The sequence below is a fragment of the Delphinapterus leucas genome, chromosome 5, assembly GCF_059928025.1.
Source record: "Delphinapterus leucas isolate spDelLeu-1000000601 "Yukka" chromosome 5, BTC_Dleu_Yukka2, whole genome shotgun sequence".
Classification (NCBI taxonomy): domain Eukaryota; kingdom Metazoa; phylum Chordata; class Mammalia; order Artiodactyla; family Monodontidae; genus Delphinapterus; species Delphinapterus leucas.
Window position 1 is genome coordinate 128,895,737 of NC_143133.1, and position 27,546 is coordinate 128,923,282.

Below are 27,546 nucleotides of genomic sequence, written 5' to 3' on the forward strand. Positions count from 1 at the left end.
CATTATTAAAGCTTGCTTTTTGGCTGCCTACTCACCAGATAGACCTGGTTGACTGAAATTTCCCATGAGTTCTTTTGAAAGGTATTGATAGGTTTTTAAACTTACACACACGAAAATAGTAGTGGTTACAGATTTGACTTAGTTAAGTAACTTCCTTGGTAACAGAGATGATAGTTCTTGCCCAGACTACTCTGCAGTAGCTAACACTATACCTTATTTATAATATTAATAGATAACTAAATCTATTCTATAACTTTATACATTTGCTGAATTGTCACTAGGGAAATCTGGCTTTCAAATATGACCTATTAAAAGATGCAGAGATGTCCATGAAAGTTGGCCTGATTCTACAGATTGTAAGATTCAAAATCAAATTGAAACTACAGGGAACCTATAAAAATCACAACTGTAGAATTATCTTCGTGTCATTGTCATGTGTCACATGTAGAATTTATCACAGTTTGTGTTATACACAAACTGCACTTTAACATTAATATAAATTTAAGGAAAGGAGCGTGGACTTAGAGTATGATGAAACTCTTACCAGTTCCATGACTTTTACCAAATTACTTCTTAACTCTTTGATCTTTCTTTCCTCATCTCTAAAATGGAGATAATGTTTCTTCTTTTAGATTGTAACAGCTACGTGAGCCTACACTTATAATATTGACACTTAGGTTAGTTGCTGCATTCATTCTCAAAAAGGGTGTGTTTCCCCTAATCTGCTTCCTCTGTCCTCAAATAAAATTTTTGCTTTTTGCCATCTTTTCAGTGTTTAAAGTTACAGATACATACATTTATGTAGGACACATGCTGTTTTTAAAAATAAAAAATCCCTCATTTAGTTTTATTAAACCATATTAAAATTTATCTTTTAAAATACTTCCTTGGGGAAAAATTTTCTATTAAAAGGAAGAAACAATTTTGTATGAAGTTTTCAGTGTGGTGATAACTTGAATTGACTGACTGTAAATTGCATTTCTTGTTTATAATATGGACAGTCTTATAGAAATTTTAAAAATTGTGATTACCTGAAACATTGCTCTTTCGGAGATGATAGCATTTTGAACTTCAAAGAAAATTGAGTTGATTTTTATGTGCCAAAATATTCCTGAGATATTCAGATATAATCAAATCAGAGAAAGAAATGTTCATTCTACACATACATATTTTTTTTCTAATCCTTCAAATTAAAGCTCCCTTAAGATGACATTGAGATAAATTTTCGTCCTCAGTAACATCTTACTATTTCAGGATCTGCATGGGGTTTCGGGCGTGCTGATAAGTGTCTTATTTTCCTGTTAACGAGGCACTTGTGAGTCACACCCTGGTTACTGTAGTAATATATCTTAGACGCTGCCGTGTATTGTTCCCTCTCTTAGCTACGCTGAAGTTGTGGCTTTATGTTCCTCGTTATTTTTCACTCCTTTTAACCGTTGTATCAGTGTGCACCATTCCTAACACACTGAGCAGCACGTGAGGGATGTTAGGGATTTGGGTTTGAGCTGAAGTAAAAATAAGTGAAGACCACTACTCTATGAGCCTCCAAACGCGTACCCTTTGATTCAGGTGATTCTGTAGTGACCATGCAGCCTCCTGTGGTAAACGTGACTGACTGCTCTTTTTTCTTCCGCTATTTCAAGCAAAGTAACGCAGCAGTTCGGCTGAAAGAAGACATGAAAAAGGTTGTGACAGTGCCACTAAACGAGCAGAGGAATTCCACCTACACCAAGTTATTTGGAGTCAGTCTCCAGGACCTCCACCAGCAGGGGCTGACTGAGAACGGCGTTCCAGCTATCGTGGGGCGCATAGTGGAGTACTTGACCGTGCATGGTAAGTCCAGTTGAGTTGTGATTCTGTTGCTTTGTGTGAATTAGTCCCTAAAACACCTTAATTAGAATATTGAATTATGGCGTAATACACTTTGCCCTTATAAAAGGATGTCAGGGGCATTATGGCTGCTCAACACTCTTTTGAAAATATTTAATTCAACTTACCATCGAGAAATCACTTTAATTATTGAGGTTTCTAGTTTGGAATGATTCCTAGCTTTAAGTGCTAAAATACACTGTTTTAATATTAACAGTGCGTTTCTCTTGATGCATTAAATTCCCACTGAGAGTCAATAATTTTTAATGTAACAGAATACTTTTTGAGTATCTCTTTCAGCTTGAGGTCAGTCATGAGCTTACTGAATGCCTCAATTGCCTTCAAAACTCAGTGAGAGTACCAAAAAAAAAAAAGTATGATATATAACCTAGTATGGTGTTGGGGGGGACATTAACTTTTGGAATGATACAATCAATTGTGTCACATAATTGCAGAGTGCCACAGTACATTGCACGATAAAAAGATGAATTATATCTCTCTTAGTTGCTGAGAACTACTATGTTTTATAGCTTTTTAAATTATTTTATTTAAAATGGAACTTAGAAACCTGGATAATTTGAGACAATGAGGCTTATCCAACTAGGGCAGTATCGTGGGAGAACTCCAAACTATACAATAAATATCAGTAAACTTTAAGAGATTTGTGAAGAAGGTATTCAAGGGGAAGAGCTTGGAATTTTCATTTTCTATGCTGAAACACCATTTCTATACTAAAACAAGACTCACTGCAGAGTAGAATGTAACATTTGCGGGCATTTTTAAACGTAAAACTTGAGACCTGGAAGAAGTTCTGTACTTTGCACAGTTTGCTTCCGCCCCTCAATCTTGCCGTGATTCCGAGTCCGTTCTTCCTGCTGAGAAGGTGGCTGCATGGGAAATGCCTGAGAGGCATGGCACCGCCTTTCTTCTGTAGGAACATGTGTCTGCTTGTGACAGGGACCATATGGCAAGACAGTTCAGACCTCAGAAGGTTGTCAGGTGTTTTGTGTTAGTTGAAAAACAGCTGTTTTTTCAGGTTACTTGGTATATAGATGACAAAATGGTATTTTGTTCTGAAAACTGAAGAGCCGGGTTTGCATTCTTAACCCGTAGGCGTTGTCTCCTTGTTTTTGGAGGAAGATAGCTGCAGGAGGGTGAGATTCTTAGCGAACAGCTCTGAGTTTGTTCAAATACTTTAAACAGGTTAAATACAAAGGTGTTATATGCAGCCTGGCAGGAAGATGGGCCCTTGGCCTAGAAGATCCTGAAGCCAGATGTTGCTGAGATAGAGCTTTGACAGGACTCATTTACACACTCAGTATTGAGTAAAACTGTATCCTACTGACTTAGCTACAAACGGATCTCTAGGTAATGCATTTAATATCTTAAATAGGGTTGTTCAGTATTACTCATTTGGGTGCCAAAGTGTGACCACCCAACCACCATATTTTGGTTTTGGCATCATTAGTATTCTGACCTTTTATGCAACAATGAGTGAATAATAGCCTTTTGAGGTTGCTCTTATGTAAAATCATTTTCACTTTTAACCTTTTTAAAAGTATTGCATATTAATATGTTTATGTGGTTCAAAGTTCAGAAGGGTATATAGTGAAAAGTCTCTCCCTCCAAACCCTGTCCCCTGACCATTCATTTCCCCTCCCAGAAACAATATTACTATACTATTTTTTGCTATGTTCTTACAAAGATATTTGAATATATAAGCAGATATGTGTATTTTTTCCCTCTTTTAACATAGCACACAGTGTACACCGTTTATGAATCCTCTTAAAAAAAAAAAAAAAACAAAAAAAACACTCGGGACTTCCCTGGCGGTCCAGGGGTTATGACTCTGCAATTCTACTTCAGGGGGCATGAGTTCGATCCCTGGTCGGGTAACTAAGATCCCACATGCTGCACAGCACGGCCAGAAAAAATCACTCTACAGTATTGGAGACTGTTCCATTTTACATAAAGAGCTTTCCTCATTTAATTCTTTTCTTCCCCTGCACGCTATTCCACTTTATGTTTGTATGTGTCACTGCTTTAACCAGTTACATCCTGATCAGCATTGAATTGTTTCCAGTCTTTTGACGTCTACAAACAATGATTCAGTGACTGGCCTTTAACATGTATCAAGCACTGTGATGTGTCCGTAGACTAACCTTTCGAAGTGCACTGCTGGGTCAAAAGATAATGTGCATTTACAATCAACCCCAGAAGTTAAAATAAACCAGTTTTTTATAGTCACACCATCAATGTATGAAAATCTGGAAGAAATTTGAATTAGAGATTGCTTTTCTTCTGCCTCTCCTTGGCATACCCTTAGGTGTACTTTAATAGGGTGTGTTCAGGTTATGCAAAACTAAATGTCTTAGTGGGCTCAGTCAGTCATTCTTAACCAGGGATGTGAAATGGTCACTAGCGGAATCTTTTCAGAATACCCATGCAATTGGCAGTACCTCAGATCTACTGAATCAGGACCTTTTTGGAAAATTTATTTATTTATTTATTTTTGGCTGCGTTGGGTCTTTGTTGTTGTGTGTGGGCTTTCTCTAGTTGCGGCGAGCAGGGGCTACTCTTCGTTGCGGTGCGCGGGCTTCTCACTGCGGTGGCTTCTCTTGTCGCGGAGCACGGGCTCTAGGCATGTGGGCTCCGTAGTTGTATTGTAGCGCATGGGCTCAGTAGTTGTGGCTCGTGGGCTCTAGAGCACAGGCTCAGTAGTTGTGGCGCACGGGCTTAGTTCCTCCACGGCATGTGGGAATCTTCCCGGACCAGGGCTCGAACCCGTGTCCGCTGCACTGGCAGGCGGATTCTTAACCACTTCGCCACCAGGGAAGCCCCTGAATCAGAATCTTGATGGGGCAAACTAGGGTAGGGCACCTGCCCTGTATTTTGAAAGGCTATATAGTTAATTACTCCATGGACAACCAGAAGCCCCTTTCTGTATTTGAAACTATTGATACCATGTTAATAAACCAAAGAGCCTGTGTAAGTTTGAGAGCAAGATACTTCAATTAGTTTTATTTAACTGTTTAAGTCAGATATTTGTTGTGGACCTGTGATACAGTAGGCACTCTGTCAGGTATGGGATATGAGGTGATTGGGTGTATAATTAACCATAGGTAGATATTGTGGTCGTACTTTATTGTTTAATGTAAATGTAGGTATATAACAACTCGACATGAGGGAAACCTTTTATTATTATAAAGGAATTTTAGGACAGAAAGCATTTATAAAGGCCTATATTAAGGCCTGTTCAATAGACTTTGGCCTTTTTTCTTTAAAGAAAAAAAAAGAAAAGAATACACATTTTCAACATTCAAGGGAAAATCTTATAAGTTACGAGGCATATCATCTTTTTTTTTTTTTTTTTTTGTTTCTTGCGGTACGCGGGCCTCTCACTGTTGTGGCCTCTCCCGTTGCAGAGCACAGGCTCCGGACGCGCAGGCTCAGCGGCCATGGCTCACGGGCCCAGCCGCTCCGTGGCATGTGGGATCCTCCCGGACCGGGGCACGAACCCACGTCCCCTTCATCGGCAGGCAGACTCTCAACCACTGCGCCACCAGGGAAGCCTGAGGCGTATCATCTTTGTACTATTTTAAAATAACTAATCTTGATGACAGTGTTACTGGATTCCTTCTACTTTACCATTAAGATGCTGTGGGATATTTAAATAGTGTAGGTTTCTCCACTTACCGCTAGATGTCAGAATATGCTTACATATTGTCGCATGACTGTCAGGGCCAGTGTGCCAAATAAGACAAATTCTGACCTCTGGCATATTTCATTTCTGTTGATGTATTCATACATTCATAGATGTGCTCATCAGACTTTGAAATAAACACTTCAGTTGTACGAGAAAGTCGTTGTCAGTGTTATATATTATTTTTGGTATTACTAAACCATTTATAAGTTGCTGTTTCGTGATGATTAACCCATATCTCATGAAATCAAATATGACAGAATCTTAAATGTATGGCAGTAACTCCATAAAGCTTTCTAAACATCTCCTCCCTCTAACGTTTCTGTTATAATCATTTCCTAAGAATTTAGAGTAGGAAAGATTAGAGATTATATAATCTGGTAAACCTCACATGGGTATTGTATATATTATAAGTTCACAAGGGACTTTTAAAGCTGTGTGGATTCTTTTTGCCAGAGTGTAATATAGCCATGTCCAGAAGTAAACTTCTCCGGATTGAAAAATCACTAAGTATCCTGAGAGTTCTTTTTTTTTGTTTGTTTGTTTCTTGCGGTACGCGGGCCTCCCACTGTTGTGGCCTCTCCCGTTGCAGAGCACAGGCTCCGGACGCGCAGGCTCAGTGGCCATGGCTCACGGGCCCAGCCGCTCCGCGGCATGTGGGATCCTCCCGGACCGGGGCACGAACCCGTGTCCCCTGCATCGGCAGGCGGACTCCACCACTGCGCCACCAGGGAAGCCCCTAAGAGTTCTTTGGGTGAGAGATGTTCCTGAGGGAAGAGAGTTGTGCAAATAAATGGCCACGAGGGCAGAAAAAATGGTCGAGAAGCACTGACTTTAATGACTTCCATTTATAGCTTCTCTTTCCTCTAGTAAGGTCTGGGGGGATCAGGAACTTCAAGACCAAAGCCAGTTCTTGGAGATGGGTAGCTCTTTTCGAATAACTGGAAGTATATTTATTTGAGGAAAAGGTCAAAAAACCTTGTTGGAAGAGGGAACCTCAGGTCAAAGCTAGAAAAACACTGTGAAATCAGATCCAGGGGCATCTGCTGGTCCAAAAACAGGCTCTGGAGCTGGGTAAGATACAGGACTATGTCGTAAAATTCTGTATCTTCAGGATCTGGGCCTTGACCAGGAATGGGATTCTCTTTTATTGGGTGCTGTCTGCTTGATGCCGGTATATGTCTCTGAAGTTACAGATGAAGCTTTGTAGAGTAGAGGAAACAGAACTTGAGAGCTTTAAAAATGACTGAGGTGAAGTCTCTTGATAGTAACCGATATTCTGCAGTATTAGAGGGAATGGCATAGTTATCTCTTGCTACAAAACGGATGACCCCAAAACATAGTAGATTAAAGCAGTGTTTATTGTCTCATAGTTTCTGTGGTTCAGAAATCTGAGCACAGCTTAGTCATGTCTTTTGTCTTTAGGGACTCTTTAAGGCTGCAGTCATGCCAGGACGTGACTGGGGAAAGGTTCACTTCCAAGCTCATTCATGTGCTTGTTGGCAGGATTCAGATCCTTGCGGGCTGTTGACCTGAGGGTCTCGGTTACTCATTGGCTGTTGTCCAGAAACTGCCCTCAGTTCCTTGCCACGTGGACCTTTTTATAAGGGAGCTCACAAAATAGTAGCTGATTCATCACAGTGAGCAAAGCAAGAAGAGCCAGAGAGAGAGAGAGAGAGCACACAAGGAAACGAAGTAGGCATCACAGTCTTTTATAACCCGATCTCAGAAGTGAGCTTGGAACCTAATCATGTTCTCTTGGTTAGAAGCAAGTCACTAGGTCCAGACCGCACTCAAGCGGGGAGAGGATTATACACGATATGGTTACCAAGAGGTGGGTATCGTTGGGGCCAGTCGAGAAGCTGCCTAGCGCACAAACTGACCGGTGTCTTCTCTGATTACATGGTGCTGTGGCCATACTGGTTGTTAAATATTTTTAATAGCATCTCTGGTTTCACAGATTTTTGTCAAAATTGGAGCTAAAATTCATGTGAGTTTTTTTTTGTTTGTTTTTTGGGGTTTTTTTTTGCGATACGCAGGCCTCTTACTGTTGTGGCCTCTCTCACTGCGGAGCACAGGCTCCGTACGCGCAGGCTCAGCGGCCAGCGGCCGTGGCTCACGGGCCCAGCCTCTCCGCAGCATGTGGGATCTTCCCAGACCGGGGCACGAACCTGCGTCCCTTGCATCGGCAGGCGGACTCTCACCCACTGCGCCACCAGGGAAGCCCAGGTCACTCTTTTCTTAGAATGTGTCTTAAACCTTGAACATCCCTCCGTGGCCTGACTCACTGCTTTCGTGGTGCTCTGTCTCTTTGAATCCAGCACACTGAGCTGGAAATCATTATGCTCTACCTTAAAGCAGCTGCCACCCTCCCCCCTCAGTTCACCTTATCCTTTACCATGCTTTCTCCTGGATTTCTAGTTTTCAAACCTTAAAGTTATGTTTCAACCCTTCGTCTTCCCTATTTTCTTTTTGTACTAAGTTACCAAATCATCTTCATTCTCTCCTTTTCAACTTCCTTCCCACCATAATCTGTCTTACAGGTGACTGTAGTCCCCCTAAGGCAAGCTCTCTGCCTTCTCCATTCTCTGCTTCTTTGCTAACTAGTTCTTCCTTAAACCACGATTATGTTGTGTCTCTGCCCTGCCCGCCCCCAACTCACACACATTTAATGCCCCAGTGATAAATAATGATAAAGTCGTCACTCTTTCCCTTGACATTCATGACCCTCTACTTAGCATTTCTTCCATTTTAGTACCCTATCACTCTTTGACCTAAACACCCCATATTTTCATCTGCCTGCCTTTCTTTACACTCTCCTCTCTCTGCTTCTCAGTTCATACATTTGTTTCTCTTTGTCAGGGGTAGATCAAGTTTTTGTGGGTCTGATGGTTAGTCCTTCTGGGGCCCTCTTTAAGAAAAAGAACACAAAATTAAGAGTATAGAATTAGGGACAGAGCATTGGAAAGGGCCCCAATAAATGAGAGGCCCTGAAGCTTAAATTTCATTAGCTTCGCGGTACGTCAGCCTCAGTCCCCCAGTCATGCCTGTGCTTTAGCCAAAGATTATGCAGCGGAGCCATGGCTCCTCCGTGAAGCCTTCTCTGCCGACCCCAGCCAGCACTAATAATCACAAGTCAATTGGCTAAAGGCAAGGATCTCGTCTGCCGCTACTTTACAGTCTCTTGAGTCTTATAATTTGAATTTATTAATTACTAAAGAAGTAATAGTTCTTTATCAAATTATTACAAAGGTAATCACATATAGTTAAAATGTTTTGCGTACATGTTAGTTTTTTCTTAAATAGTTGTTCTCAAAATGCTAAGCTGCTTTCGGAGCCCAGGGTAAGTTTCTGTTATACACTGTAGAAAATTATATGAATGAAATTTCTTTATAGAGAAGTACGTGTTCTGTGTTTGTATGTGTCCTAACCTTAGTTTTAGACGTCAGCTTTTATAACCACTTACGATCTTTGTAGTTGGTACGTAATAGATGGGAAGATGTATTATTCTAAGAAAACATTTTTATAGGACGTGAAAATCTTCCAGTGCTTGATAATTATTCAGAAAATTCTATACTGAGATTTATTTACGTCGCTGTTCTTTAGAGTTTGTACCTGTTTGTGAGAGACCTCTGTTATTTTCTGTGCATGTACTTTGCTGTTCCAGGACTCACCCAGGAAGGCCTTTTTCGGGTGAATGGCAACGTCAGGGTGGTGGAACAGCTTCGATGGAAGTTTGAGAGTGGGGTGCCTGTGGAGCTGGGGAGGGACGGCGACGTCTGCGCGGCGGCCAGCCTGTTAAAGCTCTTCCTGAGGGAGCTGCCGGAGGGCGTGATCACCTCGGCACTGCAGCCTCGGTTCATTCAGCTCTTTCAGGGTCAGTACACTGAATCCTTCTAGGAATTAAAGCAATTTTATTTTTCAGCTAACACTAAGGTTTTAAATATTAAATATTTAAATTCTAAATGTTAAAATAGGATTTTAAATATTTGTGGTCTCTCCATAACCATCATCTTGCTATTTCACTCTAGATCTTCATCTTCTACCCTAAAATAATGCTCAACTGATGACGAAATACCATTATATTAAATGTAATTTCTAAGACTATTGGCATTGAAAAGCCCTGATGCTTTGGGACCAAAGAAATTCTTTTCTGACTAGTTAGTGACTGCCATGGAAGTATTGATACTAAGACTAAGGCATTAAATTCTATGTAGGAAATATTAATTAATTAAATTGTGTTTGGTTAGTGACCTTTGAGACCGAAAAGTCACTGGCGGGCTTTCCTTTTCTTATAAGCAAGACTGAGTCCTAAAACAGTAGTTGTTTTACATAACTGAGGTTAAAATGGATTTTTTAAATGTTCTTAAGCATCTTTCTTTCACTGCAGTCTAGTTCATTTGCAATATTATATTAGTTTCAGGTGTACAACATAGTGATTCAAAATGTTTATATGTTATACTCCATTTAAAGTTATCATAAAATATTGGCTATATTCCCTGTGCTGTACAATATATCCTTGTAGCTTATTTATTTGATAAATAGTAGTTTGTACCTCTTAATCCTCTACCCCAACCTGTCTTGCCCCTTCCCTCTTCCTTTTCCTTACTGGTAACCGCTAGTATGTTCTCTATATCTGTGAGTCCGTTTCTGTTTTGTTATGTGTATTCATTTGTTTTATTATTTTAGATTTCACATCTAAGTGATAAGACAGTGTTTGTCTTTCTCTGTCTGACTTATTTCACTAAGCATAATACCCTCTAGGTCCATCCATGTTGCTGTCAAGGCAAAATTTCATTCTTATTTTATGGCTGAGTACTATTCCATTGTATATGTGTATATATTAAATATATATACCACATCTTCTAATCCATTCATCTATTGGTGGACACTTAGTTTGCTTCCATATTTTGGCTATTGTAAATAATGCCACTATGAACATTGGGGTGCATATATCTTTTCAAATTAGTGTTTTCATTTTCTTTGGATATATACCCAGGAGTGGAATTGCTGGATCATATGGTAGTTCTATTTTTACTTTTTTGGGAACCCTCCATACTGTTTTCCATAGTGGCTGCCCTCATTTACATTCCTCCAATATTGTACAAGGGTTCCCTTTTCTCCACATCCTCACCAACCTATGTTATTTGTGTTCTTTTTGATAATGGCCATTCTGACAGGTATGAGGTGATAGCTTGTTGTGGTTTTGATTTGCACTTCTCTAATGATTAGCGATGTTGAGTATCTTTTCATATGCCTGTTTGGCCATGTGTATGTCTTTGGAAAAATGTCTATTCAGGTCTTTGGGCCATTTTTTAATTGGTTTGTTTTTTTGATGTTGAATTATATGAACTATTTACATATTTTGGATATTAGTCCCTTATTGGTCATATCTTTTGCAAATATTTTGTCCCATTTAATAGGTTGTCTTTTCATTTTGTCAATGGTTTTCTTTGCCGTGCTGAAGCTTTTAAGTTTAATTAGGTCCCAGTTGTTTATTTTTGCTTTTGTTTCCTTTGCTTTAGGAGACAGATCAAAACAATACTGCTGCAATTTATGGTCGTGTTTTGCCTGTGTTTTCTTCTAAGAGTTTTATGGTTTTGGTCTTACATTTAGGTCTTTAATCAGTTTGAGTTTATTTTTTATATGGTGTGAGAAAATGGTCTCATTTCATTCTTTTACATATAGCTGTCTAGTTTTCCCAGCACCACTTCTTGGAGAAACTGTCCTTTCCCCATTATACTGTCCTTTCCCCTTGCCTCTTTTGTCATATTAATTGATAATAAGTATGTGGGTTTGTTTCTGGGCTCTCTATTCTGTTCCATTGATCTATATGTCTCTTTTTGTGCCAGTACCATACTATTTTGATGACTCTAGCTTTGTAGTATAGTCTGACATCAGGGAGTGTGATACCTCCAACTCTATTCTTCTTTCTCAAGATTGCTTTGGCTATTCAGGTTATTTTGTGTTTCCATACAATTTAGAAGTCTTCTAGTTCTGTGAAAACACCCATTGGTATTTTAATAGGGATTGCTTTGAATCTTTAGATTGCTTTGGGTAGTATAGTCATTTTAACAATGTTAATTCTTCCAATCCATGAACACTGTATATCTTTTCATCTGTTTGTGTCATCTTCAATTTCTTTCATCATTGTCTTACAGTTTTCCAAGTACAGGTCTTTTACCTCCTTAGTTAGATTTAGTCCTAGATATATATATATTTTTGAAGCATTGGTAAATGGGGTTGTTAACTTCTCTTTCTGATTGTTGTTAGTGTACAGAAATGCAGCAGATTTCTGTATATTAATTTTGTGTCCTGAAACTTTACCAAATTCGTTGATGAACTCTAGTAGTTTTTGGTGGCATATTTAGGATTTTTAGTATCAGGTCATCTGCAAATAGTGACAGCTTTACTTCTTCCTTTCCAATTTGGATTCTTTTTATTTCTTTTTCTTGACTGATTGCTGTGACTAGGACTTCCAATACTGTGCTGAATAAAAGTTGTAAAAGTGTGCATCTTTGTCCTGTTCCTGATCTTAGAGGAAATGCTTTCAGCTTTTCACTGAGTGTGATGTTAGTTATGGGCTTTTTGTATACAGTCTTCATTATGTTGAGATTCATTTCCTCTGTATCCGCTTTGTGGAGAATTTTTATCACAAATGGATGTTGAATTTTGTCAAAAGGTTTTTCTGCATCTATTGAGATGATCATATGATTTTTATTCAATTTGTTAATGTGGTGTGTAACATTGATTGTATTATAAAGTGGTTTTAAATGAAGAGTCTTCATTTTTAAAGGTACTAATTTTAGACATAATCATTATTGAGTTCTCCCCCCCCTAAATATAGGAAGAAAAATGATTTAGCTTTGAAAAGCCATTTCTTTCCCTGTTTTTGACAAGTTAGGGTGAAAATGAGAAAATGTATTTATAAGAGTGTTAGATACCAGATTAAGAAGGATGTTACTTAAAGCCACATTCCTTTAAAGCAGTGGTATAACTATTCACATGTAGTATGCTAAAGAATGAGGAAGTGAGAGGCCATATTGTATTCTATTGAAAAGCAGGAATAAAATATGAAAGCAAAAATTGCAGAACTATTTGTCTGTTATGGTTTTCTTCAGTGCTTTTAAGTTTTTTTATCAGTAAGCTACATTTTAAAGTAATTGCTACAAAAGCAAGTTGAAGATTTACAATATTGTGTGCCTAATACAAAATATTTAGTATTACAAAGAATCTTTGCTACTCTTAAAATTATATCTTATAATTTATAATACGATAATTATATATTATTATAACTTATAATACTATAATCATAATACTGTCTTACTGTACTACTACTACTTGTGAATACTGGTGAATTTTAAAAGTGTATCACATTTCCTAGGATAGCTTTCATTTGATAATGAGAGTGCACTCTTTTTATTTTTTTTGGTAATTTTTACATTATAGTAATGTGTTATAATTCAAGTTTTCTTTGTAAATTATCATTCGTGACATGTTTTCTTGGTGGCTAAAAAAGTTGATACGCATCAGAAAAAGCAAGGGGTATCATTCTAATAGAAGTAAGACTGCTTATTTAGTCAGCCTTGGGGGTTGTGTGATTGTGCACAAATAACAAATTCTGAATGGGGCAGAAACACTAATTTTTGCTTTATTGGTAGTATTCTCTCATTGCTTGAAAACCTCTGAGGTTAGATCTGAGAAGTTCAATAAAGGGAAGTACTAATGAAGTACTTACAAGTTAGGCCAGCTGCTAAGTAGAGGGAATAAAGTATGTCTTAGGTGCCAGACAGTATAGCCTTTATAAAATAAACTTCTCTCTTTGACAGTCCAGGTAGAAAATATGCAAGTAGGGCTCCTGTGCTTCTGCTGGCTCACCCTGCGCACAGCACTCTCACAGTAGAGGGTACCCACTGCAACTGGTCACTCCAAAGCCAGAGGTTGAAGGCTCTTTGCAGACTCACTAAGTAGATATTACACTTGGCCTGTTATAATATTCTCATCTCTTTTCTGTTAGACAATAATATATAATAAAATTTTTGGAAACAGTTTCCCTAGTAAAGACTACACTAGTTTTATATTTCAATCCTTATGACACCAGATTAGTTTTTTTGATAGTCTGTCACAGATCAATGCCAGATTTCTTTTTTTTTTTTTTAAATGTTGTGGGCCTTCGAATTGTATCCTGTATAAAGGGCAAGCTATTTGTAATTGAATATAACTTAAAATTTTTCAGCTCAAGCTCATCTCTTCCATACTTTAGAGGATGGAAGTCTGGAGCCCCAACTTAATATATTTTTAGACATTTAAGCTAAACCACAGGTGCCACCAAGGACAGCATGGCTGCCGCCTGTGAGCATACCCATGCTCTAGACCACCCTTTGATCTTGTAGATCAACAGTGGCCCCTTGTGTGCATGGACATTTAGATTCTTTCCTTTTTATAAAAAATTATCAGCTTTAGATAATTATCAACTTGAGACTTTGTCTAGTGTCTAAAGCTCTGAGACGGTATATATTTTTAGTTAGCAAACCAATACATCTGCATACCACGTGTTTATCAAAAAGTTCTGTACAAAGTTGATTTCTGCCAGAGCCTTTTGCTTCTGTCAGATGCCTGCTTTAGACAATTCATCTTTGAGAGACTCTAAAGGATCTTCAGTGATTAGCCTTTCCTGTTGTCATGTTAAACCTATCTCTGATTGTACCAACTTGCCTTCCTTAATTTAGGTTTCCAGTATAATTGTCTCAGTTTGGCTATATTCCATGACTTCTGATATTATTTTATCCTTATCTTGGTGGGCCAGTAACATATCTATTTTTTATTTTAATAATTTCAGATGTGTTTGGGGAATAAATATGAATGGCAAGCAATAAAATGATTTTAGGATAGGATTCATTTAATTTAGAATTAACTAGAAACCCCTTTACAGTATTTGAATGCTCTCTATTGAAAAATCTTCTATAATGTAAATACAAATATTTCTGCCTCATCATGGAATATTCTTGTTGTTGTTTGAGTTGGATCAATCCATCAATATTTATTTAATACCATCTACTTATACACTGGATGGTCCCAAGAAATAAAAGATTAAACTTCTTGACTTCGAGGAGTGTGCTGTTTAATTGAGGAGGTAGAATGTATGTTGTACACCTTCTGTAGTCCTTCAGATGAGCAAGTGCATTCAGCTGGTGTTCACAAGGAGAGGAGGAAGCCAGTCTGGTTTATGGTAATCAGAGAATGCTTGGTGAAAAAAGTAAAACTGGGGTATGTAAAATTAATTTCAATGGAGAGGAAAATCTTCTAGGTGAGGAAAGGGCGTGAGTAAAAACACTGTCAGTGTAAGACAGGAATGTCTGACAGAGTTGTCCATAGCTAAAGGAAATTTGCCAAATATATAATTTAAAAAGTAGGTTGAGACTAGGTGGTAGAGGGTCTTGAACGTTAGGCTAAAGGAACTAATATTTATCTGTAAGTAGTAAATACTTGAAGAAAGAAGTCATATGATGGAAGCAGTATTTCAGGCTGTGCTGTGTAAGATGGTTGGGTGGGGAGATGCTTGGTGCAGGGGGACTATCTAGAGTACTGGCAGAAATCTTGATCCTAACGACCTGTGTCTGATAAGTAATAGGCAATGGAATATTTTTTTAAATCTGGGGTAAATATACATAATGTAAAATTGATCATTTTAACCATTTTAAAGTGTACGATTCAGTGACATTAAGTGCATTCCCAGTGTTGTACAGCTATCACTACTACCCATTACCAGAACTTTCTCATCATCCCAAACAGACACTGGTATTGGAATTTTAAAGGAAGGTTGCCCGAGACAGAAATATGAGAGAGGAAACATGGGCAGAAACATGATAGCTGATAATTAGAGGGCGAGCATAAGAAAGGAGTGAAAAACTGTGGGACGAGTAGCGTGGTGGCCCGACTCTGGTGGCCATAACTTTGGTGAAGCCCACAGAAATGGGCCCTGGGAAGGCCACAGCAGCGGAGGGCGTTTATTAAACTTTTGTGAATGGAAACAATTAAATTGGGAAGGAAATTTCTGAGGCAAGGTTGACATAGCACTGGGGAGAGCTCCCTGCCAACTCCTGTGCTTTGACAAGGCTTAAAGCAACTAACGTTGTTTTGTCTTCAATAATTCAAATCTTTTCTATCTCTACCTACGGTGGATCTTAACATTTTATAAAATGCTTCAGTCTGTTAGACTTGATCTTTTGTCCTGAAATGAAGAAGCCCAGTCTTCAACTTTCTAGGAACCTTCTGTGACTGACTAATTCTCCTTCTCTACCTTCAGGTGAACTTGGGACTTAGCCCAAAGGCTCAGATGCTATTACCTTGAGGTGAATTTGGGACTTAGCCCAAAGGCTCAGATGCTTGGTAGGATCTGATGATCTCTTTGTGGGGACTTTATTGTCTGTCTCCTATCTCAGAGATCCAGCTGTTGTTATTGAAGAAAGAGGAGAGATCCTGATGTGGCATCTTGGTAATTGGTCTATTAATAACAATAATGAAAGTCAAGAAAGGAAGATCATGGGGCCATGATGAGGAGCTCATTTTATTTTATTTTATTTATTATTATTTTTTTGCGGTACGCGGGCCTCTCACTGTCGCGGCCTCTCCCGTTGTGGAGCACAGGCTCCGGACGCGCAGGCTCAGCGGCCATGGCTCATGGGCCCAGCCGCTCCGCGGCATGCGGGATCTTCCCGGACTGGGGCACGAACCCGTGTCCCCTGCATCAGCAGGCGGACTCTCAACCACTGCGCCACCTGGGAGGCCCGAGCAGCTCGTTTTAAATGAATAAAATGAACATTAGTGCTTGGGAGAGGGGTATCAGGCTGAAGATGTGAACTTTATAGTCATCTTTGTAGACTTAATCGTGTTCATACTTAGAATCCTGAGCATCACTTATGTGTGGACAATAGTGTAGCTGTAAACTGATGAGAGCAAGGGGATTTTATATATCTTTCATCATGACTTAAGTACCTTTTCTGTGCCAAGATTTTGCCTAGAGGCTTTACATATGTGTGCCTTCCAAACTCCATTACAGCTACTCCTACAAATATTTCATAGATAAGAAAAGTGAAGTTTGGGGAGGGTAAGTTACTTACCAAAGAGCAAGCAGCTAGAATGTGCAGAGCTAGGATCTGCCTCACTCCGAAGCCCAAGCTTTTGCCATCATACTGTGCATGTAAGTCAGCTCAGGCCGCCATAAAAGAATACCACAGAATGGGAGACTTAACCAACAGAGAAGTATTTTCTCACCGTTCTGGAGACTGGAAGCCCAACATCAAGGTGCTGGCCAGGGTAATTTTTGGAGCTCTCCTGAGCTTGCAAGTGGTGCCTTCTCACTGCTGCCTCCCATGGCCTTTCCTGTGTGTGTGCTCTCCTGCCTCTTCCCCTTCTTGTAAGGACAACAGTTCTTTTGGATTAGAGCCTCAGCTATATGACCTCACGCAACCTTAATTGCCTTTGTAAAAGCCCCGCCTCTACATACAGTCACGTTGAGGGTTAGGGCTTCAGCCTGTGAATTTTGTAGGGACGCAATTCAGTCCATAACGCTACTTTTAAAAACTTACCACAGTTTGGTATATATATGATTAAAAATTAATTAGTAAAATGCCTACAGTGGATGCTAACTAGGTGGTCTCTGGAATAGAAATCGTGACTACAGAATTGATGTTTTTTTCTTGGAAATCTTAAAAGATGACTAGCAGAGCTAGGAGTAAGGAATGAGTTTAAAACGAATGATAAGCTGTGGAAAAAAATGTTACTGGGGTGTGTTTTCGTTTTTTGTATAGATAATTTTCTGTATTTTTGTTTGTATTTTAATATTGATTCTCTTTAAGAATTTATTCCTTTTAGTGATAATAGGTGCTAGTGACTCCTCACTGCATAATACCTAGAAGGTATTTTACTTATATAACCTCTTTTGATCCCAGCATCAACTCTGATGAGGTACAGATAGGATAATCTTCATTTTGAAGAAAGAAATTATAGCATATGGCTTAGAGCATAGGCTCTGGGTCCATTCTGACTAGTTACAAATCTGTTTGCCCGCTGCCTGCTGCATTGGTACGGACAGGCTACTTAACCTTTCTGTGCCTTAGTATATTAGGTATCTATTGTTACGTAACAATTTTCTTAAAACTACTCTAAACATGTATTTTCTGTCATAGTTTCTGTGGGCTAGGAATTCAGGTGTGGTTTAGTTAGGCAGTACTGGTTCAGAGTCTGTCAGGGAGTTGCTTTCAAGAGTTGTCAAAGGGCTGCAATCATCCGAAGGCTTGACTGGGGCTGGGGGAGCTGCTTCTAGGGTGGTCCATTCACATGGGTGGCAGTTCAGTGCTGGCTCTTGGTGAGAAGCCTCAGTTCCTTTCTCTATGGGCCTCTCCTGATGGCTGCTTGAGTGTCCTCGTAACATGTCGCTGGCTTCCCCCAGAGTGAGCACATCAGGAGAGATGGAAGCTATCTTTTCAGTGACCTAGCCCCAGAAGTCAAATAGCATCATTTGCCCCACATTGTGTGCATTAGGAGTGAGTCCTTAATCTGGCCCATATTCAAGAGGAGAGGAACTAGGCACCATCTTTTGAAGGAAGAAGTGTCAGACTTTGTGGACGTTGTGAAACCACCACACTTAGTTTCCCTAACTGTGGTAGTAGTTTGTTCATAGTAGTGTTTACTTCCTGAGTTTGTTGTGGATAAGTTTATCCATTAAAGCACTTAAAACAGTGTCAGTCATATATGTTTAATAAATGTTAAGTTAGTGCTTCTCAACTGTGGAAGCCCAGAAGAATTATCTGGGAAGCTTTGAAAAATCCCAGAGATCATTACATCCTACGCCAATTAAGTCATCATCTCTAGAGATGAGACACAGGCATCCATAGTTCGAATGCAGTCTTCCTTCCCTGTGCTTATGTCCCAATTTATCCTCAACCCTCGCTTCCACCCCTTGGTTTCTTAGTTATACAAAGACCATTTAGTGTGATTTCCCTCAAGTTTTCCACTTTAACCTTAAAATTGATTTCTTTATCCTTTCTGTATCCTAACTTCCCTGTCTCTTAAAAAAAAAATTACAGAAGAATAAGTGCACCTACCTGCCTAATGATTAAGGAGGAGGAAGGAAAAAGGACAAAATGAGTTCCAGTTTGGAGTTAAATGAAGATTTCAAAATTCTTGCCCAAGTTAATTGAAACTACTTAAACTTTTGATTGTTGGTTGAGCTGGTAAATCACACAATATGGACAATATCTTCCAGAAATTCATTTGGGAATATTTTTGGAATGGCTACCAGTTATCAATTTTTATTTTTAAAAATATTTTATATAATTTTAATGAAAGCATAAACCTGCAAATATGGCCTGTTATATATAGTACAGGACTTTTTTTATGTTAAATCAGTGATTGGAAATTTTTCAATTATTAAATTGAGGTGAAGGCATTGTTTGGTATTTTATTGATCACATAGAAAAGTAGGATACTGTCCTGTCAACAGTGGGCTTACAGTTTTAGTAGGGAACTAGAACATGTACACAGAGAGCCAGGATACACAGAATAAAGTGGGGTTGACAGCGAGGAATCATTTCTAAGTCAGATGATAAGGAGGGTTTATGGAAGAAGGAATTAGTACTTGAACTGGGCTTTGGAGGGCTGGTAGAATTCCCACAGATGGTGTTCGTTTTAGGAAGAAAGGATTACAGGAGCCAAAGGTGTTTGGAAAACAGGTACGTGATTTCAGCAGTGAGCATAGAGTGTGTGTTCAGGAAGGTGGGGGGAATGGGTGGTTAATATAATATAATTGGGTTTGGTGGTTTGTCAGTAACGTTATTAATCAAACACTGAAGAGGCACATTGTTAAGTGATGTTATTACTCTTAATAAAATTCATCATCTTATTGCTTTTGACATATTTTCCTTTATTTAAAGAAATATTTTTGTCAAACTAATACATGCATATGGTTTTATTAAAAAAATCAAATAAAATTAAAAGATTTTTATAGAAAACCCCTACACACCCTTTGGCAGCCCTTAATTTTCTTTCCCAGAGCCAATCAGTTTTCACTTACCTAGCTGTTCTTTTGGTATTTGCTTCCGTTTGATAATATAATGTTTTATCTTGATCTCTCACTTTCAGACATTATCTCATTGCCTCCACTTACGAGGCAATGAGAATTAGCTATTACATTGTTACTTACTCCAGTATCGTTCTATCATAATTTTAGCTGAATTCATAATTAATTTTTACCTTGTTAAGACTGTGTGAGGGTGTGTGCCTGTGTGAGGTGCATTGCCTGATGTTAATATTTGTCTTAGGTTTATAGAAAATTATGTGAATGAAAACATATCTGCAATTTTTTTCAAATTGCTCCAACAAATCCACCATTACCTATTTTTTTCAAAACATCAAATAATTTATCAATTCTTTATTTCTGGGGCGATTCCTCTTTGGCCCTTTTGCTGCTTCTCCCCCAGTAGTAGGTGTCACCCTGAGCCTCCCACACCAGTCTTCCTGGACCTGCTGTTCCCTGCAGTCCCTTCTCAACTATTGTGTTAGATACTCAGCAAATTCCTTCAACCTGGAAAATATTGTCTTTTGGTCTTGGAAATGTACCTGTCTTATCTTTTATTGTGCCTTTAGAGGTTTGATAATTTTCTTTTAAATCTGTTCTCTGTGAAATTTAGTCAACTTTATTTTCCAACCTTGTCTGTTTGAATTTTAGCTTTTCGATTTTAATAGCCAACATATTTATGCTCTGTTTCAAAGTACTCTGTTTTATAGCATTCTATTCTTATTCTTTCTGAGATACAAGTAAGGCTTTTGGTGGTATGTACTTCTTTGTTTTTGGTTTGGTTTTCTCCCCCTTATATTTCTTTTTGTATCTCTTTACTCAAACATATGAACATCTTTGGCTACTGTGATTTAGGAATAACATTTTGAATGTGGGCCGGTGGGCTTGTCTACTGGTGTACCTCACTTCAGGAACATTAGATAGTGGGGACATAGAGAAATCTAGCTGTTTCATTGGGGACCCACAAATGTCAATGTGTGGACATATTTTTCTCTTCAACCATTGAGTTCCTCAAGGGCAGGAGTGGGAGGGACGTGGGAAGTAAGCTAATGGACCCGTTAGTTCTCAGCACATGTTCACTAATCTTTACATTTTCAACTGTGTTCCTTGCTCTAGCCCTTAGCTATCTCAGATGTCCAGGAATACACTGACATTATGAAGAGCCGAAACCTCAGCACTCCTGCCTGCCGGCATGCTTGCCTGGGTGCTCGGGGTGGTGGAAGCTCCCTGGAGCCTGCTGGGCTTTCGAACAGCCTGTCTGTTTTCAGTCACTCGCATTCACTTCCAAATGGCTTTGAAATCTCATCCCCTTCTGTCTTCTCCGCTGTTCTTTTTTTGCTTGCGGGCGCTTATACTTTTTAAACATCATTTTACCGTCATTTTAGTGGGGTCTTGGGAAGAATATGTGATCAGTTCGTCTCTTTAGATGGACGTTCTCCTTTGCCTCCCCCCGCATACTTGATTTTAAATGGGATAGAATTTTACAATAGCGGCTGTTCAAACACTATGTGAGAGTTAAGTACCTGTGAATTTTAGCTTATGAGCATTGGATAATGTAGACAGCATCTGTTTTTCTTAAGAAAACCACCCTAGTAATGCCATTTTAATCAGTACAGAGCCTAATGGTAAAGAAATCTAATTTCGTACACTGACTTGTGCTTGAGCCTTGTGCTGGTTTTCTTCATTACGTGAGGTATTCACTAGATAAGTTTGAGTTAAGGCTGTCTTTTATCTATTCTATTGATATATATCATAATGCCACTTGTATTGTTTGACGTTAGCTGAGTGGTTTGGCCTTGCAAATTTTAAAGTACTATGCAGATGTTGGCTAGTTATAATGCTAGTTCTTTTTTTTTTTTTTACATCTTTATTGGAGTATAATTGCTTTACAATGGTGTGTTAGTTTCTGCTTTATAACAAAGTGAATCAGTTATACATATGTTCCCATATCTCTTCCCTCTTGCGTGTCCCTCCCTCCCACCCTCCCTATCCCACCCCTACAAATAGAACTACCATATGACCCAGCAATCCCACTACTGGGCATATACCCTGAGAAAACCATAATACAAAAAAACTCATATACCAAAATGTTCATTTACAATAGCCAGGAAATGGAAACAACCTAAGTGTCCATCATCGGATGAATGGATAAAGAAGATGTGGCACATATATACAATGGAATATTACTCAGCCATAAAAAGAAACGAAATTGAGTTATTTGTAATGAGGTGGATAGACCTAGAGTCTGTCATACAGAGTGAAAGTCAGAAAGAGAAAGACAAATACCGTATGCTAATACATATATATGGAATTTAAGGGAAAAAAAATGTCATGAAGGACCTAGGGGTAAGACAGGAATAAAGACACAGACCTACTAGAGAATGGACTTGAGGATATGGGGAGGAGGAAGGGTAAGCTGTGACAAAGCGAGAGAGAGGCATGGACTTACATACACTACCAAACGTAAGGTAGATAGCTAGTGGGAAGCAGCCGCATAGCACAGGGAGATCAGCTCGGTGCTTTATAATACTAATTCTTAAGTCATTACTCCTTTGGTAGTGTGAGCTCCAGAGGAAGCATATGAAATGTCTTCTTCCCTAGGTTCATTCCTTCTTACTGAGTTCCTTTTCTTTCAAAATTATTCAACCCTCACAAATTTGTTTCTATGAAAAAGAGAATCATTATATTAAACTCCAAGTTTAAGCCCTTTCCATTTTCAGTATATGCTTTTTAGGTTTTCTATAAGCAATGCCAAATATATAAATTATGCATTTTTTCTGGATAAAGACCTAAACTCAGAGCAGAAAGCATTGCCATTTGCATATCTGTCCCAGCTGTCAGTCAGATGTGTGAACCCTCCACTGGAATAAATGAGAAATGTGGTGCCAGGAGACCCAGGTTTCCACACATGACTTTATACATTTTGATGATATTCCAGTTTGGTTCTGCTTCCATCTGCTTCCATAAATGACTGATATGTATTATTATTGAGGTGATTGTTTAAAAATATTCTATGTGGATGGGTACATGTTTCTGGAAGTACATTTCACTTTTTACTATATATACTTTTTTTTTTAAACAAATGAAAATCTATTCAACATCATTAGTCATTAGGGAAGTACAAATTAAAACCACCATGCGCTACCACTTACACATTATCAGAATGACTAAAATTAAGACTGACCATACAAGTGTCGGTGATGATATAAAGGAAGTAGAGCTCTCACACACTGCTAGTATGAATGTAAAAATGGTACAGCACTTCGGAAAACAGTTTGACAGTTTCGTTTCTTTTTTTAAAATGTATCTACTTTTTAAAATTGAGGTATATTTGATTCACAAAATTATATTAGTTTCATGTGCACGACATAGTGATTCAAACTTTTTATAGATTATATTCCATCAAGTTATTATAAAATATTGGCTGTATTCCCTGTGCTGTACAATATATCCTTGTAGCTTATTTATTTTATTTTATTTTTATTGGAGTATAGCTGCTTTACACTGCTGTGTCACTTTCTGCTGTACAGCGAAGTGACTCATACATATACATATATCCCTTCTCTTTTGGATTTCCTTCCCATTTAGTATATAAACTCATCTTTAACTGAGAGTTCTCATCTAACTTTTTCCTACACTGGATTTTAGAGCCAACAGAATTTCCTTATTTATTGAGATACAATTTATACACCATAAGATTGACCCTTTTAAAGTGTACAATTCAGTGGTTTTTGTGTATTCATAGAGGGCAGCCATCACTACTATCTGGTTTTTGAACAGTCTTATCGCTCTGAAAAGAAACTCCAAGGCCATTAGTAGGCACTCCCCATTCCTTCCCCACTTCCCCCCTCCACTGCTACCAGCCCTAGAGAAACACTAATCTACTTTCCACCTATATAGATTTCCTATCATGGCCGTTTCTTATAAATGGAATCACACAATATGTGGTCTTTTGTGACTGTCTTCTTTCACTTAGCATAAATTTCAAGGTTCATCCATGCTGGAACATACATCAGTACTTCATTCCTTTTATGGCTGGGTAATAGTCCATTGTATGACTATACTACATTGTATTTATCCACTCATCCATTGATGGACATTTGGGTTGTTTTCACCCGTTGGCTAACAGAAATAATGCTGCTATGAACATTTATGTACAAGTTCTTGTGTGGACATATGTATTAATTTCTCTTGGGTATCTACTTAGGAGTGGAATTGCTGAGTCAAATGGTGACTTTAACATTTTAAGGAACAGTTTTCCAAAGTAGTTGCACTATTTTATGTTTTCATCAACAATGAATGGAAGTTTTAATTTCTCTACATTGTTGATAATACCTGTTATTGTCTGTGTTTTTTTATTTTCATTATCCTCATAGTACAGACAGTAGAGTTTTGTAATAGCATGAAGATTATGGGCTTGAAGAGGAAAAAGAGAGACCCAGCAGCTCCAAGTCCAAGAAGATAATGTCTGTTGGGGATTTTTGGAACAAATTATTGCAAACCGAGTGAAGTCCTCAATAAATTCTGCATTTTGCGTGAATGCTTTTTTGAGGAGGTCTTGTTTAGATTGAGCTGGAAGAGGGAAAGAGAGAACAGCCAACAAATGAGTTATTTAAAAAAGAAGTAAAACAACTTGTATCAGTAGAATCAACTCACATAAAATATTGAAAATTTGTGTAAAGAATATCAGTTTGAAGGGATGCCAAGTGACGAGCTTGCTAGACACCTGCATCTCTACCTGAACTGAGTTAAGCTATGTCCTGAACATATGTCCTGAAGCCCTGCTTTGCTGAGCCCATGGGCATAGTCAAGTTTTACACTGAGTCCATAAACAATTTGAAGACTTAAGGGGAAGGAGAAGACATCCAGAACAGTCTTAAATAGCTCTGGGCTTGATGGTTTGGTGTCCTGTGACTTAAACCGATCCAGTCCACTTACAGCTGAGCACAAGTGTCAGCTGGATCAGTAGTGGAGGGTGGATAGAATAGGAGTGGTATGATTTGCACTGAAACTACATACTTACTGTACTTTGCTCTCTTAATATAGCACTAGATTTATGGAGAAAGCCAAGTTTTATTGGCTGGGATATTGCCAGTACTGTTGAAGGTTAACATCATTGTGGGAGGCTCCCCCTCCTATATGCTATGACGTTTTTTCCCATGCTCCTGTGTACAGACATTCCCACATTATAAACAGGTTCTTCAGCTGTTACATGCTTGTGTCTAACATTTAGCCTAGATGTGAGCTCTTAGTTTTGATATTTAGATAGAATATTTTACATGCTTGTTATATTATTATTATTATTTTTTTTTTTTTTTATTTTTGCAGTACGCGGGCCTCTCACTGTTGCGGCCTCTCCCGTTGCGGAGCACAGGCTCCGGACGCGCGGGCTCAGCGGCCATGGCTCACGGGCCCAGCCGCTCCGCGGCATGTGGGATCTTCCCGGACCGGGGCACGAACCCGCGTCCCCTGCATCGGCAGGCGGACTCCCAACCACTGCGCCACCAGGGAAGCCCGCTTGTTATATTTTTAATCTATGTCTTTGTCCCCACTGACAGGCATTCAGCCCTCAGTGGATGCCCACAGAAAAGATATGTTGATCTACTACTTAGGTGTCATGGAGAGTTAGGTTTTGGCTATAGGACTGAAATGTGAACCTAACTCTTTGTTCTTCTGCGCCCTTTGCCTTTGCTGTAACGTTTGGGTTCCTTCTGGGAGTGGGAGTGTCAGTGTAGATACCAGCTAATTTAGCAATAAACACACCTCTGCATCTTGCAGAAGCTAATCAGAATGATAAGATTTGTCGTTTCATTAATAGCTTCTAAGAATAGGCTGTAATTTATTAATTTTTATTAGTCACTTTATCATCCTGCCCTTTGAGAAATTTGCGTGAGGCTTCTGAGAACGTTGTCAAGGGCAAGGGTTGCGAGAGAGCTGTAAAAATATAACCTCTCCCTTTACGTGGAAAAATACCAATTCCATTAATCATAAGATATAATTATGTATATAAACTTCTCGTCACTCTAAAGAAGCGATTCCACTCCTGAGGAATGAAATGCGGGGGTAAGATTCAGGCCAATCCAGGGTAGCTGGTGTTTTATGATTATTTTTCCCATTCTTCTGTGAATGCGTATTTAGAAAGAAATATAGTTCGTGTTTTGTTTATTCTTACATGTTGTATAAAACATTCTGTGACCTGACACTCTTGTAGGCTTTGATTAATATGCTGTTCCCCGCATACTCCCCAGGACCTAAGAAGCTATAATTGATTGTAAATGAATGAAGATTCCCACCCCCGACTCCTCACCAATTTTGCTTGTTCATTTGTTGACTCAAGAAACATTTCTTAAATATTTACATGTCTGAGACAGTGTGCTAGGTGCTGTGTAATAATGATGCTAATAATGGCGAGCTTTGTTGGAGAGCACCGATCAGATCATGTGCTCTTGAGGTCAGACTGCCGGGATCTGAGTTGCAGCTCGGTTACGTGGTAGCTGTGTGAACATGGAAGAGTTAATTAATCTCTCTCTTTCAGTCTAGTCATCTCTAGCTGGGGCTGCCTAAGATTCCTGTTGCTGCTGTGACAGATTACCAGAAATGTAGTGGCTTAGAACATCACACATTTACCGTCTCCTTGTTCTGTGGGAAGTGTGTAAGCTCAGCTGGTTTCTTTCCCCAGGTCTCACAAGGTCAAAACCGACGTGTCAGTCAGCCTGAGTTCTTGCTGCTTCCAGGCTCATTCGGGTTTGGGGGAGTTTTCAGTTCCGCGTGGTTGTGAGGCCGCGGCCCCTGTTTCCCTGCTGGCTTTCTCCACTTTTGGAGGCTGTCCATATTCTCAGGCTTGTGACCTTCCTCCGTCTTCAGGGTCAGCAGCTCACTATTCTGTCGGATAGATTAGCAAGTTTTCAGAAATCCTTGTGTGAGACTTAATGAGGAAATAAAAAGCTACTTCAGTGAATCTGGCGCCATGAAGCTAAATATTTTGGTTCTTTTAATGGCTGACCTTCTCACGGCCCTGAGATACATCGTAGTAGAGATTAGCATTTTGCCAGTTGTTGTTTTTTTTCTCCTTGAGGCTAAGATTGTATGTATAGTAATGCAGTATAACTTCATGGCCACTGAAAAGTCAAAGCACATGACAAGCGCTAGGGTAAATGTCCAGATTAGAGTTAGGTGCCATCCCGTGATGTAGGTCCAGCGTTACCGATTATGATCCTAATCTCTTTTTAATGAGAGCAAATACTTGTCACATGGTTCAGCGTTTGCTACCTAATCTGGAGCAAAAGTTCTTACGGTACGATCTTCTTCAACTGCTCAGCAGTTCACCTGTTTACCACATGTACTGTGTGCTAGTTTCTTGTTCGCGGTTTATGAAAATCTTTTAAGAAACATGAATAATTTGAAGTGGCACTTTTCACTAATGGAAAAAAGTTAGTTCTTGTCCTAGGAAAAGATTGATGTTAAGGAAAATGATGACTGTTTCAATTATTAAACCATTATTCCATCTGCAGAGTTTTCTTAAGCCTTTTGGATGAATAAATTATACACATCCTAATTTTTTATTCCAGTTTAATTCTAGAAGTAACCTCAAGTTAAAAACAGTTAAAATATTCTAATACATCCGCAGAGGCGCACTTCACTACTTCTGAAGCCTTTCTGTGGAATTTTATCGCCAAGTATCCTTCCTCTCTGACCACCAAAGGATTTCTTATCATTTAAATACTCCCTGTAGTATAATTCCTATGTAACACCCTGACCCAGCTAGTTCTGTAAATGGACTAAATTACTCCACATTTCTTTTAGATATATTTGATATATAGATGTCTCTTTATTCCTATAGTATTAGGTCTTAACTGCGTGGCTTAAAAGTGTGCCTTAAATGTGTATCGATCTATTA

The 27,546-nt window shown here is 38.9% G+C and overlaps 1 protein-coding gene across 6 annotated transcripts in view; it reads left to right on the top strand.

Annotated features, from left to right (window-relative positions):
* Positions 1-27,546, top strand: part of FAM13A (family with sequence similarity 13 member A) — a 354,033-nt gene that overhangs the window by 45,780 nt on the left and 280,707 nt on the right. For 3 of the 6 annotated variants that reach the window (XR_016393409.1, XM_089912478.1, XM_089912477.1), the window contains exons 1-2: positions 1-1,833; positions 9,240-9,449. The exon at positions 1-1,833 is cut by the window's left edge. Coding sequence is in view for 5 of the 6 variants with exons in the window: in XM_089912478.1 (XP_089768604.1) it covers positions 1,587-1,833; positions 9,240-9,449 (457 nt within the window). In the remaining variant the exon portion in view is untranslated. The remainder of the gene's footprint in view (positions 1,834-9,239; positions 9,450-27,546) is intronic. The other 3 variants (XM_089912479.1, XM_022582319.3, XM_089912480.1) reach the window with 2 other exon arrangements.